Source organism: Epinephelus moara, chromosome 8 (assembly GCF_006386435.1).
Source record: "Epinephelus moara isolate mb chromosome 8, YSFRI_EMoa_1.0, whole genome shotgun sequence".
Taxonomy (NCBI): Eukaryota; Metazoa; Chordata; class Actinopteri; order Perciformes; family Serranidae; genus Epinephelus; species Epinephelus moara.
The window spans coordinates 26,499,050-26,514,930 of record NC_065513.1 but is presented as its reverse complement, the minus strand read 5'-3'; the positions used below and the strand labels follow the sequence as shown (position 1 = coordinate 26,514,930).

General features: G+C 41.2%; 1 protein-coding gene across 1 annotated transcript in view; it reads right to left on the bottom strand.

The window, feature by feature from the left end:
* Positions 1 to 15,881, bottom strand: part of grid2 (glutamate receptor, ionotropic, delta 2) — a 703,051-nt gene that overhangs the window by 222,428 nt on the left and 464,742 nt on the right. Inside the window, exons 5-6 of the mRNA XM_050052029.1 lie at positions 12,621 to 12,674; positions 1,544 to 1,717 (exon numbers count right to left, since the gene is read on the bottom strand). Coding sequence (XP_049907986.1) covers positions 1,544 to 1,717; positions 12,621 to 12,674 — 228 coding nt within the window. The remainder of the gene's footprint in view (positions 1 to 1,543; positions 1,718 to 12,620; positions 12,675 to 15,881) is intronic.

Below are 15,881 nucleotides of genomic sequence, written 5' to 3'. Positions count from 1 at the left end.
GCTCTTTGGTAGACTTGATTTAGACGAGAGTTAATTTTCTTTTTTTTTCTGATCATCCCTCCAGTTAATTAAACTGCAAGGAGACAGAATGCCAAAGACCAGGCCGGCAACAACTCCCTACACTAGCTTTGGATATTTGGTTAGTGCTGATGTTATTGACTGAAGCTTTTTATTTGGCAAAAATGAGCAGCTTTTGAGCTCACTGTGTGAACATTTACACTCAGACTTTTAGTCTAAAAATTAAAGTGAATTATTATTATACCATTCAACAACATTGGTTGTTTGGTTTTGCCCTCTGACGTCTGTTAGAGGGCAAAACAGGAGTATTTCCTAAGTTAGACCTCCTATGGTGGGAGGAGATCGACACGTCCAAATACCTAAAAGACAGAATAGGTCGCATATCACTGTTAATGGTCGCAGTTTTAAAGTAGAGGTCAACTGATTTGTCGGTTTGGCCAGCCCAACAGTTCCTATAGGACATTTCAAAAACTATCGTTATCGGCAGAACTTGTCTCCGATAATGGCTAATGGCTGTGCAGTCTCCACCAGCCACGCGGGACGTACATCATCTACTGGAGCTGAGGAGGGGAGGGTTGTGTTGAATGCAACAAAAAGGAGCTGATCAGTGGGAACAGCTCCACAAAAAACAGGTCTCTTCTGCTGTGTATTGTTCTTCATTTTAACTTGTATTTATACACGTTTTTGGCTGGATAGCAACAGCAGGTCGGCAACTGAATGAATGAAGTCACTTCCTGATACGACGACCCAACGAACTGTTGGGTCGTTACATGTTGTATGAGAATGTCCTGGGTTTTTTGGTTTTGGGGGGAGGTTATAAGTACCACTGCCAAACTAACATGGATGCAATTACCAGTGGATCCTGCTGTACATCTTCTAAACCATGATTCCCACCTTTCCCTAATGAACAGAACTCACAAAATCTGTCTGGCAGGCCTAACCACAGCTAAGAAGATTTTAGTCCGGTGTTGGAAACCTTCATGTAACTCAAGTGTTCATTGGCTTCGGAGCTTTTTGGACATTTCTTACCTGGAACTATCATCAGCAAGTGTTAATGATACACGTCCCAACACTGTTTCAGTGTGGACAAGTCTTGAATGCCTTACATGACTGTGGACAGTTGCTTCTGTTTATCTGTATATGTTGCAATAAAAAAATAAGGGATAAAAAATATAGAAGGTATTTGTCAGGGGCAATATTAAAGAAGCTCAATTGACCAACCTGACAAAACCAAACACATCCTGTAAATTCTTATTGTATTTTAGTGAGTTTTGTAAATACATATTATTGTTTAAGTACTTTTTTTTCTAAAGTCTAGTTTTTATTTTCATTTCAGTGAACTTAAATGTCTTTTAAACGTAGTTTTAGTTTTTATTTTACAACAATTATCTTGCTCCAAGCTACAGAATCAGTTGCTGTGCTTTTATTATGACACTTGACACTATGACACTTAAGACCAGCATCTTTATTTGATTTGTTGAAAATCACTGACTTGCCTTACGGACAAATCTCAAAACCAGCTCACCTCTAGCTGCTGAGACTTTGGGTTTTTAGGGTCACACAGGGAGGTGTTAATCCTGTGGTTGTGTTTGACACAGCGCTGAGTTGTGTTCTGGGGCATGGGGAACGTCTGGCGCACCAACGTCAGTCGGCCGATCGACTTCATGACTAACTCCTGCAGGTCGTAGTCTGAGATCTCCTGAGAAGGTGGAATGAGGAGAAAGATGGTGGTAGGGATAGAAGGAGGGATGATCGTGGTTCAGGAAAGGAGGGAGTGGGAGAGAAATGGAGAGAAAGGAAAATCAATATTAACAACTACATCAGGTCATTTATTGTTGCAGAAGACCTACAGTCAACATTTTTGACAAGAAAACAAAACAGTAACCAAAACTTGGTTGGATACCTCTGCATAAAAATCCCTGTAAAATCAAATGTTTCATACTCATCTTCAAAAGACATATTAAGTGGTTAAGGCCGTGTTTCATATGCTCTACTATTACCATTATCACCACACTGAGCAATGAAAAACCATTGTCTTCATCATCTGCAGAAATAGTTATTAGACTCGAAAGGTACATGTCAGCAGATGGAAGGTAGGAGAGAGGAGAGTAAAAAGTGTGTGTGTGTGTGTGTGTGTGTGTGTGTTTGTTGTGTGCATACTTGTGTTTGCACGTACTCTGCATGTCCTTGCAAAACCTTGGGGGAAGAATCATTGCTAATTTTAGCCCTAGGACACAATCTCTCTCCCTCTCTCCATCCATGGATCTCCATCCATCCTCTGCGAGTGCACAGGGTCATGTGGTGACGAGATGAGAACTGACGTTTATCGTCCCTGGTGGAGGTAACACCGCCACCAACCGAGACAGCCTTTGCCATCTTTGTGTATGTGTGTGGTGATTATCTCTGTTTGTGTGTGCTCGAAATGCGTCTCGTGTGCACACGCCAGTTTATGTGTAAACGTGTGTACGTGTGCATATGTTTCTAGGAGATAGTTTTTTAAGCCTTCTGCTCACGCAAAAGCCGTTTGATTCCGTTTCATTTGCACATGGCAGCACGCTTGACAGGATGGATGTGAGGTGTCTGCGGACCGCACACATACATAAATAAGCCATCACACACACTTTATAGTGGTGAGAGGTAATATTATAGGTACGACCGGTTCATTGACTAATCTCAATGGATTTCATTTGAATGTAATTAACGTTCATTAAGGCTGGTGAGTCATCATGGGATGTGATCAATGGTGATTAGAGGTAGTATTATACAGGCTTCATTGGTATAGCTGTACTCATCTGCATTAATTAGGCGGATATATGACTCTCGCTCCATATGCACCAATATACATTTGCGTCAAGAATTAAATTGATAGTGTTTTGAATATTTTAAATAAGGTATGTAAGATCTGAGACTCAACGATGCACATTGACAGTTAATGTCAAAGATTCAACACTTTTTGTCCTCTGCTGTCAAATTTAATTAGATTTTCTTGAAATACCATAAGAGAAGTGAGAGCTCTGGGTCTACAATTGATTTTAATTATTAAAAAAGGAAGAAATAACAAAAGAAAGGGCTATTTACGCCTTGAAGAAGACGTGAAATAATTTAACAGGTTTAACCTTGTATGAATGCCCTGTGCTCTGAAGTATCTACTTTCTAAACAGAACAAGTAAGGAGTCTATTTGCTGGCTTTTGGGGGTAAAACGTGGCATAAATCCCAAACAGTTGCTTACATAAAAACCCCTGAAGGGAACTGAATTACAAAGCCAACAAAAAAAGATGCAGGACAGAGAGAAAATGCTGAAAATTGCTAAAAAGGCAGATCTGTGGGCCAAAAGAGAATTAAGATTCACAGCGGGCAGTCAAGGGCATGCAAAGAAACATCGGCAGGCAAGAATTATCCAGAGTGCCCCACTCAAAGGATCAAACTCAAAGAAATATAGATGCACCAGTGCACAGGAAATACAAACACACGCACCATACACATCATACACACACACACACACACACACACACTTAAAAGGAAAGGATCATTTTGAGATTCATCCTCTCAACAGGCGTTTGTCCATCGTTTCTTTTTTTTTCTCTTTGTCACGTTCTGTTTGCGTCTTCGTCTCTGTCTCTCTGGGGACAAACTTAACAGACTTCACCCAGTGTGGCTTTCAGTGGTAGCATGCTCTTAAAGCTGTTAGCCTTTTAACAGCTGAGACTAAATGAATGTGACACATACACACACACAGAGACACACATTCTGACATGACCACACACATCGAATCACGCATCGTCTAGTGTGCAGCGCACCAACACATACGGGGGTGCAGGGAGGGAGAAGGTACTAGCGCAGACTTGATATTCATCTCATATTATAAAACTGCTCCTTTTTTGTCTTTCACATCTTCCCTAACTTCCCTCAGGCCGCTTACTGTCAACCTTTCATTGGCTTCTTCAATCAAAACATGGAAATAAGATCTAAATACATGTCATGCAAACTCTCTGGATTGTCTTGATTTAGTATAATTTGATTTATAAAAATTAAACCTAAACCAGATCATTTTATTTGACCTTCAAAACAAGCATGAAATGCTAATTACGGCTGATTGACTGATTAACAGCTTGAGAAAATCTATCATCACACATACTAAGCATCGTCCCTGCCAAGTTTTCAATGACCTTTTCAATCATGTAGTCCTAGTAAGCATTTAAGCGAAGGTGGCATTATAGTTAATCCATTCTCACCAATCAAAATCCTCCTTCAAGCTGAACATTCAGTTACAAAACCATTCGCTCCTGAGGACAATTTAATGGCCCCCAAATCTGTACACCAAGTCCAACTACCTGAAACCAGAAGCTTTGGGTACTGTGTAACCCCCAAAATGCCCTGCAGCTCATATATGGAGTGAATCATGAGTTGTTTACTCCATAAACTTGAAGTCTTGGCCTGCAGGCATCCCCATCAACCTCAACCCATCACCTCTCTTCCCTTCCCTCCATCCCCCCGAGGGCACCAAATCCTCGTCTTTAGTGTTTTACTTGAAGATGAGAGTCAAAAGCAAAAACACATCCCTCATCCTCAATTCTTCTTGGCACTTCTTCCCTGACCCCTATACTTTGTCCTCCGCCCTCTCTCCACTCAACCACTCCCCCTCCCCACGTCTCCTCTAGAGACACCAAATCCTTCCTTTTCTCTTCTTATCTGCAGATGAGTGGGGGAAATAAAAGCTGGTTTTATTTGTTCTCCAACCCTCTCTGCTCCTCCTACTCCTCCTCTCACCCTCACAGCTCCTCCCTGTCCTCCCATTCTCTATGAGAACACCAAATCCCTCTGTTTTGCTCATTTTCAGAGGTTCAAAGTTGTGAAAAACAAAACAAAACAAATCTGGAAAAAGCATCTTGTTTCATTTGGCCTCTCGTCTCTCTCCTCCACCTTTGGCAATTTCCCACAACAGCCCTAAATGTCTCCTCTGGCTTTGACTCTTCTTTATCTCCCTCTTGTTTTTGTGCTTTTTTCCCCAATGTTTTAGGAATTTCATTAATGTTTAAAACAAAAACAGAGCAAAGGGCATGAAGAAGAGAGGCTAGAATGATGGGAGTTGTACACAGTGGAATACTGCCTTAACGACAAAGGGAAATAACCTGATAACGGTGGGAGTTGTTGATGTGTCCAAAGGTGACTCTGGGCTGAGTGATCTTTATCTATTTTGGGTTCAAATACACCCTGACTTGCTGTCTCTTTCCAGGTATACAGGGACACATTTTGACCTTGTGCATTTTCATAACTTTTCTATTCCTTGGATGTAAATTTTCACAATCATACATTCATTTACTTATCAGTGTCTAAAAATAAGAAGACAGTCCAAAAGTACATATAATGTATATGAGCACTTGCGTTCACAGCATGCTAATCTGGGAGCTATCTGGTTGTTAGGGAAACCATGACCTGAAAAAGCTGGCTTGTGTCTTCATATGACTTGTAGAATTAACGTTAGTGAGAATTAACCAGCTTTAGTGCCCACTCTGCAGTTAGGGCTTCGTTTGTGAACACAGCACCTGAAACGCGCTCTTGTTTGATGGTGGATCAGAGGAAAACAATGCAGGTGGCAGCACGTGTCATGCTGATCATTGGGGTAAAAGTGCCGGCAACACCAATACTGGGAGTTGATTCGTGCAGTGGCAGCGTGGTGCTTAACGTTAGCTCCTTTAACATGGCTAGCAAGCGCCGCCTCTCCTATGTACAAAATGTCAAATGCTTAAATGAAGCTCAGGTAAGTTCAATCAGAAAGACTTTCTTTATGCTATATACATTAAACAGTTAGCCAATCAAACTTTGCCACAATCTCCTTCAGCCATCAACATTGCTGCTGCCAAACTTCAAATCTGTTCTCCTCTCTGCTCCTGTCAGCTGGCATTTTTGACAGAATCGTTGTGCCCTCCTCTACCCTATTCATCTTCAGTCACCTTATCCAGAGCCCAGAACGAGCTCATCAAAAGCCCACTCCTCTTCACATCCAGATCACCACCATTACCACCATCAGTGTCTAGACTCCACAGGGGGGAGTTCCCTAATCACTACGTCTTTACCACCCTCCTGGAATAGATGACATCACAATTGGGTCTAATTGCCAAAGACTTTTCACATTTCTATTTATGTGCCCATGTTGATTAATATTCCTTTCTCCCAGAATGAGTCACTCCTGATTGAACTAACATTGCGCAGTCCACATTTTGCGTGCTCTGGGTGCTGGTCTTTCTCAAGCCATGCCTTTTACTTGTCCAAGTAAAGCCAGACATTAATAAATCAGCATTTCCCTGGCAAGAGGCAAATTTACATCTTTACTATAGGTACAAGCTGCCACTGAGGTTGGAGTCTGACGTTACCCACGCAGAGAACAACATAACGTTAAGTGACATGAATTATCTCCCCAAGCATTAACACCATATAAACAGTACTTTCTATGACTTTGATTTATTTTTTGTCAAAACGTCTTCAGACCTGGAAATTGCTATGTTTAAATCCCATGACTTTCCAGGTTTTTCATGACTCTACAAACCCTGTGGATAGCAAGATGACGGAGAAAGAGTGTGCCCAAATAAAATACAAACACATAAAATGTTAAATACAAGTCAACAAGGGAGCACAATTAACAAGAGTGCATACAGTAAGACAGCAAATTATGATTACGATGGATCACAGGACTAAGTAGAAAAACTTGAAAAAAAAATCTTTCATGGCTGTTAAAAAAAACTTTCAGATAAACTGCCAGAGCAAACGGAAGACAAGTTTGTGATCAAAAAGTTTCTGATTCAGATCCCTAGACCATGCAGGGAAATCTGGAAAGGAGAAGTGTCACACTTGCCTTGAACAAGACACAAAATATCCAACAGCTCCAGGAGAGGCGCTTAGCAACAACAGTAGTCTTAAATGGCTGCAGTCATACTGGGCAACTTCCAGCTGTGCACAGATTGTGCACAACCGTTAACTCCTTCTCCTTCTGCAAGCATTGTAGCTGTAAATAATAATGTTTCTTTAACTTAGCTGAGACTGCAGCATGTAATTACTTTCACTTTGTATCTTCACCTTTACAAGAATGATGAGTTACACTGACTACCTTACATTTTTTGGATTTCTTTACAGTGGGGTCTGATAGGGTTTCATTAACCAAAGCTCTGTAAGATGTTCTTAAACCGCAGAAGACCATATAATCCTTCAGTCATATTCAAAAGCATGAAAATCCTGAAAATTTTAGTTGCATGTCTTTCATAGGATATGTTAAGAGCCAGAATGACAGAAAAGCCTAATCTCATCTCATCTCATTACCATGCACTTGTTCCCTTGAGAGACAAAAAGGCAGAAATGACTGGAGAGAAAGGGAATAATGACAAAAAGAGAGTGTGAGCGGCAGTAAAGAAGATCATGAATGATAGCATGACAGAACATAGAAGACCATGAGGAGATTCACAATGAGTAAGGTCAATAGTGGAGTTATCCTCCAAACTTAAGAGAAAGACAGAGAAAAAGAGAAGCCATGAGTGTCCCTTATTATTTCTACTCCTCCTCATCCTCATCGCCACAGCCTGAGCAGAACGAAGGAGATAGGGAGAGGAAGGATGATCAATTATGAACTGTGAACTCCCCCTCAGTGGGGCTGTCTGACTGCTGGCTGTAGATAAAGCAGAGTTATGACAACCATACAGTACCCCCTCATCCATAATAAACCACAGGGAGGGAGAGCACTTTTACACATAGGAATATTCATTCTCCAAAGAACCAGTACTAGAGGACATTACGTATGACAAAATATTGTAGCCGCTCATCCATTTTAAACACTATGCTAGAGGACTTCACATAGCCTATGGTGGGAATATTGTGTCTATATCCAAACAATTTGTGCCTAAATTTCAATCCTGATAAGAAGAATTGGTAAATTATAATGTTAAAAGGAAGAGTATGGATCTTTTCTTTAGATTATTTGGGAGCATTTTTGATTTTTAGTGCAGTTTAGACTCCAAAGAAAGAGAGAGATACAGAAAGGAGGAAAAAAAAAAAAAAAGCCCCATCAAGCATGGATTCCTAGTCGGTACCTTAACTGGCTAAGCACACACATAAATTTGTAATCTAACTTCTTGCACTTGTTTTTTCCCCATAACTATCCCATTGTTCAATTTGTCCAGAAGCACGGCTACTTTGCAATTAGGCTGATGCATATTTTTAGCTACCAACAGTAGCAAATTAGATGTCGACTGTAAAACAGGGTTATGGCGCAAATTTTCTATGTCTGAATCCTTGTTCTCCCTAATTTTCCAAAGGCTTCTTCTTCAAGCCTCCTTTGCTCCACAATCTCTCTCCTCTCCTTTACTTCTGGATATCTGTCGTGTCTTCCAACTCTTTATCCCACTTCCTCCTCCTCTTCAGGGCACATGTATTCACCACTGCTTTTCAATCCACTCTTCTCTCAAAACTATCTTGGCAAAATTACCTACCAATCTGCTCACAAATATTATGGTAAAAGCAGCTGGACTGTTGGGACTCCTGCAGCTATCTCATGTCTCTTTTCCTCTGCATGGTTTGGCTCAACTTGACTCAACTCACTTTTGGTACCAGGTCGTCCTCTCTATTTCATTTTCTGCGGCAGATAGTACCCCCTCGGTGTAGTCGCGATTGTCAGCAGATTGCCGAAGCAATGCTGCATGAAACTGCCAGGACATGAACTTCAGCGCAACACTCGCTGAATCCTTTCACTGGCAACAAAGTCTGCAGTTTACAGGGCAGTGTATAGCGTAGTTTTGTGGGCTGCCACTTCTAACAAATCTGCAGCAAGTCTCTGTTGATGGTAGCTTGGCTATTTAAAAACGGCATGTTTGTGAGGGATGTCTGTTATTGCGCTGGTTGCGGTTCTCTCTGACCAATCAGTGGTCTGCAGTGTTTGAACTCCACCTTCTAGTATTGGCTCAGCTCACTTGGAGCCACAACTTAGGTGGAACCAAAAAAGGTATCAGGTACTATCCACAACTTTGCTAAGGGGAAACCAACAAAGTGTGAGGTGAGTAGAGCTTTGCCGTACCATGGAGTGGAAATGCGGCAAATTTCAGTTGGCTAATTTAGCAGTGTTTATTTGCAATTGCAGCTCATCAAAAATATAACCTATACAGTATCTCTACATCATATATGTAAAGCAAATACACAGTATGTTGGGTCTCTACGTTTTCAATAAGTGCTATGTGTACAGACAGAACAAGAAGGGAGAAGTGTAAGAAAACTTAGCCCTTCTTTTCTGCCTATGAGCCAATCTGGTCTCCTCCCATCACAGTTCCTTTGCTTGACTGGTCCTTGCTGGATTTTAAACAACTTAAACTATGGCGTGACATTTGTTTGAGAAGAATGAGAGCATAAGACGTATCCTGAGAGCATCGTGCCACTTATAATAATAATAATAACACTTCAGTTGCAGCTCTCTCTTGACAAAGAGCCTATTACAATACAAGTGCAACATGATCTCATCCCTACTCAACATATTTTAAGGCTTGGGAGAAGCCCCCTGTGTCACTATAATGACGTCAGGGGCAGCCTTTGTTGTACAGGGGATTGGAGTCTGATTAAGGCAAGACAATGACTTGGATAGGGTCACAAGAAAAGGTTGTGGTTGACGTTAGTCATGTCAGTCAACTCACGTGACAAATAACTCAATGTCAACTTCTGGTCCCACATGAGACACAGACACCGGTCTCCTGGGTCAAAGCCCTTTGCAGTTAGAGCTCTCTGCCTCCTCTCCCACCTGCCATAAGTGGAATTATGTTTGCGTTACACCATGTTTGTTGCTATTACTATCTAACAATAATGCCATGACTTTACATTGGAGTTTCTGAAGGCCCGGTGAGTCTCATACAGATGCTAAAGGTTACCGCAGTAACGACTACTTTTCCTGGGGTCCAGAAAAGGAAAATAATTATGACCACATAGACAATTTACAACATCTACACATTTAAATAAAATCCAAACAAGAGACAGCAGTAGTTATATGACATTCAAAATGTAATTCCATCAGTAGATCATAAAAGCAAACCAATAGAGCCCATAACCTAGACTCATAGAATTATATATAACTGCATGAACTATATGTGACTGCACAAAAAATGGCTGTACACTGAGGCGTCACTAAGTGAGTGAGCACCACAAATGCACGTAACCTTCACATACATTACATCATATGCTGCTGTTCTTAGTTTCTTCTTAAAAGTAATCCTACAAGTAACCTAGGTTAAGTATAATGGTAGGTTATTCCAAATTGACATGGCTCTGTACATTACAGTTTTCTTTAATGCAGTGTTCTTCAGTAAGGGTAGCGTTAAGCTTCCTGTGCAGGCATGTCTGGTTTCATGATGGTCTCTATCAATGGCATGAGTTATCTGTGAATATAGGTGTGTGGGTTTTCTTGAGGCACAGATATTTCTTAGGATGATATGACCCAGGCTGACAAGTGATAACCAGACCGTATCACATGGCAGCCATAAGCTAATCTACAAACTGTTTGGCGAAATCTTAAACAGACTAAAATCATCAACAATCTATCTGTGAAACAGAGACAAAAAAGGCGATGTTTAACTTGATGCTATTCACACCTGCGACCTGACATTGTATAAATTTTGCATGATTGTTTAAATCTATAAAGACAGTAAGGGAACATACTTCAGCGATACCCTGCCATTGCTAAAACATAAACAACTGAGGAAGCATTGGCCTGCCAGACTGCATTTCACCATTGATCCCTCAAAGGCAGCAGGTACAAAGTGTTACAGGCTTCATGCTGCTAGACACACAGTACACGCAGGCTGCAGAACGACATGTTAAGCCGTCCAGAAAGCTAAGCAAAGTGCTGCTCGCTGCCAGGAGGCCTGAAGAGTGTTAGACAATACCAGATGCTTGACAGGATGCAAAGCAGTCTATTAGACAGCTAGATATGAATTCAGCCTACCAGGCAGTCGGGTAATGATAGACTGCTCAGTAGGCTGCTTGACATTGCCATCTGCCCGTGTGCAAAGACGGTCTGTCAGGAGAGTGTACGACCAAGTGTAAGACCATAAGATGTTTCTTTTAAGTGAGCGGTAAAGTCTCTAGTGTTGTCTTATGAAATGCACATTATAGTTTGCCATTTATTTCAATTAGCAGAGGAGACACATTTAAGTGGCATAACAGTCCTTCTATGGAGCCGGTAACTAATACAGAGTGGTTGTTTGGAGCAGATTTATCCACATTTTTACCTCTGATAAGCCTGCCATCTTCATTAAAGTGCAGGGGCGAGTCTCGTTCTTTTCCCTCACTCCCCGGAAGCATTAGCATTTGAGAAAATGCAAAAACAATACTGAGAGGTTGTCTGAGGTACTTGCGGGGATTGTGACAATGTTACTGCAGCCTCTCATCCATATCAAATAGGGAAAAAATAAAAACCTTCATGTAGCAAGACTGACACTCTAAAAGCGAACATCAGAAAATAATGATTGGCTGTCCCTGCAGCATTAATGGATGTCATGCATACTAACATTTGATTCAAACAGAAATACTTTTTTTTTTTTTTTTTTGCATAACTGAGCAAGTAATAGGACTGCTGAGCCTTGCAGCATGTGGCGAAAGCATTACCGGCGACGGCTTGAAAATGGAGCAAGGAGTGAGTGAAATTACAGTATACTGAAGCATTTGAGTATCTCTTCTTGTTTTGTAGCAAACTGGGTTCTCCATTGCTCCAACAGTAAATGTTGTTTTTGCTCTTCTCCCAATAATACCCCCATGTGTGTATGGTTGTGTTTGTGCACTTGCTCTTGTGTGAGTATGTGGCATCACAGACCCCCTGCTGTGCCCTACCAGCTCACTGTAATGCCTAAAGGCTACCAAGACACAGTGCATTAGCGAGGAGTGTCCACACACACACATGCACACACACACACATGCACGCACAAATGTAGCTGATCCTGCTGGTTTTGTAAGAGGCACTTCATGTGACGCAAGATCAAAGATGTGCTCTATTCAAAATTAATACAAAAGTACAGCCAATATTAAAGTTTAATGATGTTTCTCTTATGACCAATAGTCACTCTGATCAGTGATCGCGAACATGGACTAAAGGAGAATCTCAGGACAAAAACTGCACACTCTAAGGGGTGGAAGTGTTGTTGCAGACTGTCCGTGCTTTCCTGCTGCCGTTAATCCCTCAATATTTAAGCAGTAACACTGATTCTGAGCCTGAATATACGCTCATCCAAAGGAATTCTTCCAAGGTCACCTTTGCCATCTCTGGCAATTTACTGTTTGTATACATGGGCTTTATATCTTAAATATAAAAGTTTACTGTATTGTTTTTACAGGTGGTGCGCAGCAGCTGAAGCTCACTAAACTGAACTAAATTGTCCTCGGTTATCAAGTTTTGTGTGTTATTGGACGTGAAACAAAATAAAACAAGGAGTCAACAACTTTTTAAGCTCTCCTTCAAACACCCAAGACTGACAAGATTAGAGGGCTTCTGGATCTAAAACCATATATTCCCAGGATAATCAAAACAATAAGGTGAACTGAAGGCACAGCCAGTTTGCGATCCATAAATCATTTCCGTGGCACTCACCTCATTAATCAGGATCCAGTGACAATCGAAGGCCACCAGGTTGGTCTCCACCACCTGCAACACAACAAAACACACCGTCGCATTTAGAGTTGAGACAAAAAGATGCAATTAATTAGGCAGAAATAAGCAGGCGTTAGATATATGTGACTGAACAAAAGAAGGAGAGAAGTCGTCTGGTTTTTGATGTTTTTAAAAGAAAAAGAAATTCCTTATTGGTGCCTTTAAATACATTTTCTGGCTCGGGTAATGTAATTCATGGTAAATGAAGTGTGAATATTATGGAAAAGAACATTATGGAAATGTGCAAGACTGAAACTCAGTGTGACGCTGTGGCATAAGTAATTTGAGAAAACTTGCATCAAAGGTGCTCAAGTTATCAGTCAAAAATCTTTTCAAACGCATGCAAATATGGCAGAGCTTGCATGTGCGTCACAGAATACTCACAAACACACACTTGGATCTCGGCATTAGAGCTTTTCTCGTGAATTTACCCAGATTAGACGAACTTCTGAGTGGACTGACTTCACTATCTTCCTCTGTTTCTTAGTCTCTCTCACACACACACACACTACACTGCCTCAAAATAGTATGTTTCGGCACAGGGAAAAAAGAAAACCTTTTCCATGAATTGTTAATAGTAGAATGTTAAATATTTATATGTGTCAACTCTTAACCAGTAACTACACAATTGTTAAACACAGCAGCAAGGGCTCTTTGAAATGCTGCTGCCTAGATGTCAGAGTGAGCAACTGCACACACGAGGCAAAAACCTTTGGTACATCAGACACAGCCACAGAGCATTTGCACATACTGTACAGCTCTGTTATAACATCACCAATTTCCCTTCATACAGCAGCAGTAATTTCTTTAAGCTCACTCTCTGGCTGCTTGTTCAAGTGGCCCTTCCGCCTGTTACCAGTGAACTCTGTCAGCGTCTCACATCCTTCTCAATCATTCTGCGTGGCACGCACGAGGGTGAGGCTTTTTCTCATAACGAACATAAATACATAAGTGGAGCACGCATTATGAGAACTGCTGCCTCTTGAACCACTGACAATAACATCCCTCTCTCACACGGCTGAGGAGTGATTTAGTTTCATTTATCAGTGCACATGTATTTTAGTTTTGCTCTTTTTACCAACCCAGTCGCTAGAATAATTGTTGGTATTGTTTGTTTCTGCAAACCACAGATATCTACCACGTCTCCTCGAAATTGTGTTTACATGCTATTAACCTGCTTTGCTCTTACTGGCAACGTAATCACCACCTGGAATAAATTCAGAGACAATGTTTCTTCAGGTATGAAAACACTACATTTGTGTGCCACGTGGGCTTTGGAAGGGGGTTGTTAGAGGGGATGGTGGGCGTGCAAAGTGCAGGACATTGACTTCCTGTTTTAGGTTTAGGAACCAAAAGCACTTTGGTTACAGTCGGGGAAAGATTGAAATTTCAATTAACTGTTAATAAAAAAGGTAATAAAAGCAATAATGCTGTGGACACTGCAAATTGATACTGTATTGCAAGATTGACTTAAAAAACGCTTTTTTGTGGGCCATATTTGATAGGACAGTGGTAGTGTGGAAGTGAGTGAAAGAGAGAATGACATGCAGCATACAGAGCCACAAGTTGGAATCGAATCTGCAGCCCTTGCAGCAAGCACATAGCCTTTGTACATGGGCACCTGTTGAGCCACTTGGCGCCCCACAACATTGCTTTTTGTTAGCGGAAACAACTGGAATTTTGCTAATACATCCTGTTTAAACAGTTCTGTGACTTACCAGATATATTAATTAGCAACATTTCCTCATTATGTTATTAGAAAATGTAATTTCCTGGGTGTTTTCGCTGTTTCAGCTTAGTATATAAACATAATTTCTAGGAGACAGGGCAGGGATATGTAACATTGGTACGTTATTATGTAGCTGATGTGTTTAAACTTTATGATTCTTGACATTCCAACAATGCTGTGGCGAACGTGTGATTGAGTTGAGGCACAAAAATCACTGGTCTCCAACAGTGGTCTGCAGCTTGGCAGCCATCTTGCCTACTTCTCACACCATCCACCATCCTCTCCACCTCCTGATATCAAAGCCAGCTCTCACACATGTAATCAGAACTACATCAGTTTAGAAATTTGGATATGATATGATGGTTCAACTAGGTGTGCCTGTTCTCCTTGCTGCTCTTTCTGTTTCATGATGCAGGTCAAGGCAGAGGGTCGTCATTTACATCATGAGCCACACCTGGGCCAGTTTGCTTCACCACCTTCCAGCAGACTTCCCTCTTCCCTGTAAACTTGTCTCCCATCCTAGTTGCAGCCTAAGAGTCAGGCTGTAACAGTACAGCTATAATGTATCCGGTGTTTGCAGAAATGTACAATGTGACTGGGCTATTCTGTTCCCAAAAGGTTTATACTGGACACAAGCTTCATAAGATTAAGTAGAACATCACTTAAGGATAGCTTATGGGAACATTTGTAAAGAATAAATGGCAGTGCCATCAAGAACCTAAAAAAAAAAAAAAAAACAGGAGGGAAGCAGAAAATAGATGTCTTATTGTAGCTCTTTTTTCTTCCTCTTCTAACTCAAACCAAATAGTGCTCTTATTTATTATCCACTCTCGTTCTGTTCTTGTCTATCCTCTCTATCTTGTCTCTCATCCTTTACCTACCTCTCTTTTTACAAGACTATTTCGAGGCATATCACTCAGTCCGTATCATTTACTCTTGAACAGGAGTGAGGGCTCAGTTGTTACCTTGCTTTTGACTTCCTTTTGTCAGAAACACTTGTTTTCTTTCGTCTCTCATTTTCTTCCCTCCCAATCCCACCCGACCCTTTTCATTTTGCTCTCTTATCGTTGCTCCTGCCTCACCTCACATCCTCACATCCCATCATCTCTGCTCTCCTTTAATTGCTCACTTCTCACTCCGTGGCTACTACCCCCCCTCCCCACCCCACGCCCCTCCTGGTGTAAAAAATACAGTGCCACTCGTATATCATTTGCTATAATTGTTTAGGTGACTATAGCACTGTGTGTCATAAAACACTTTTCAGCCGTAAACAAAAGGCAACAGCTGGAGAGAGCTGACGGAGCGTGGCTAATAGTGGTTTAATCTCCCACAGAGTCTCCATAAAACTTCATCATTGTAACATCGACGGCTGCCGTAAAACACTTTGTCTACAGGAAACATGGTTGTGACACAGACAAGGAGTAAGGCAGGGAGGAAAAATGATGGAGAAGGATGCAGATCTAGTTTTTTTT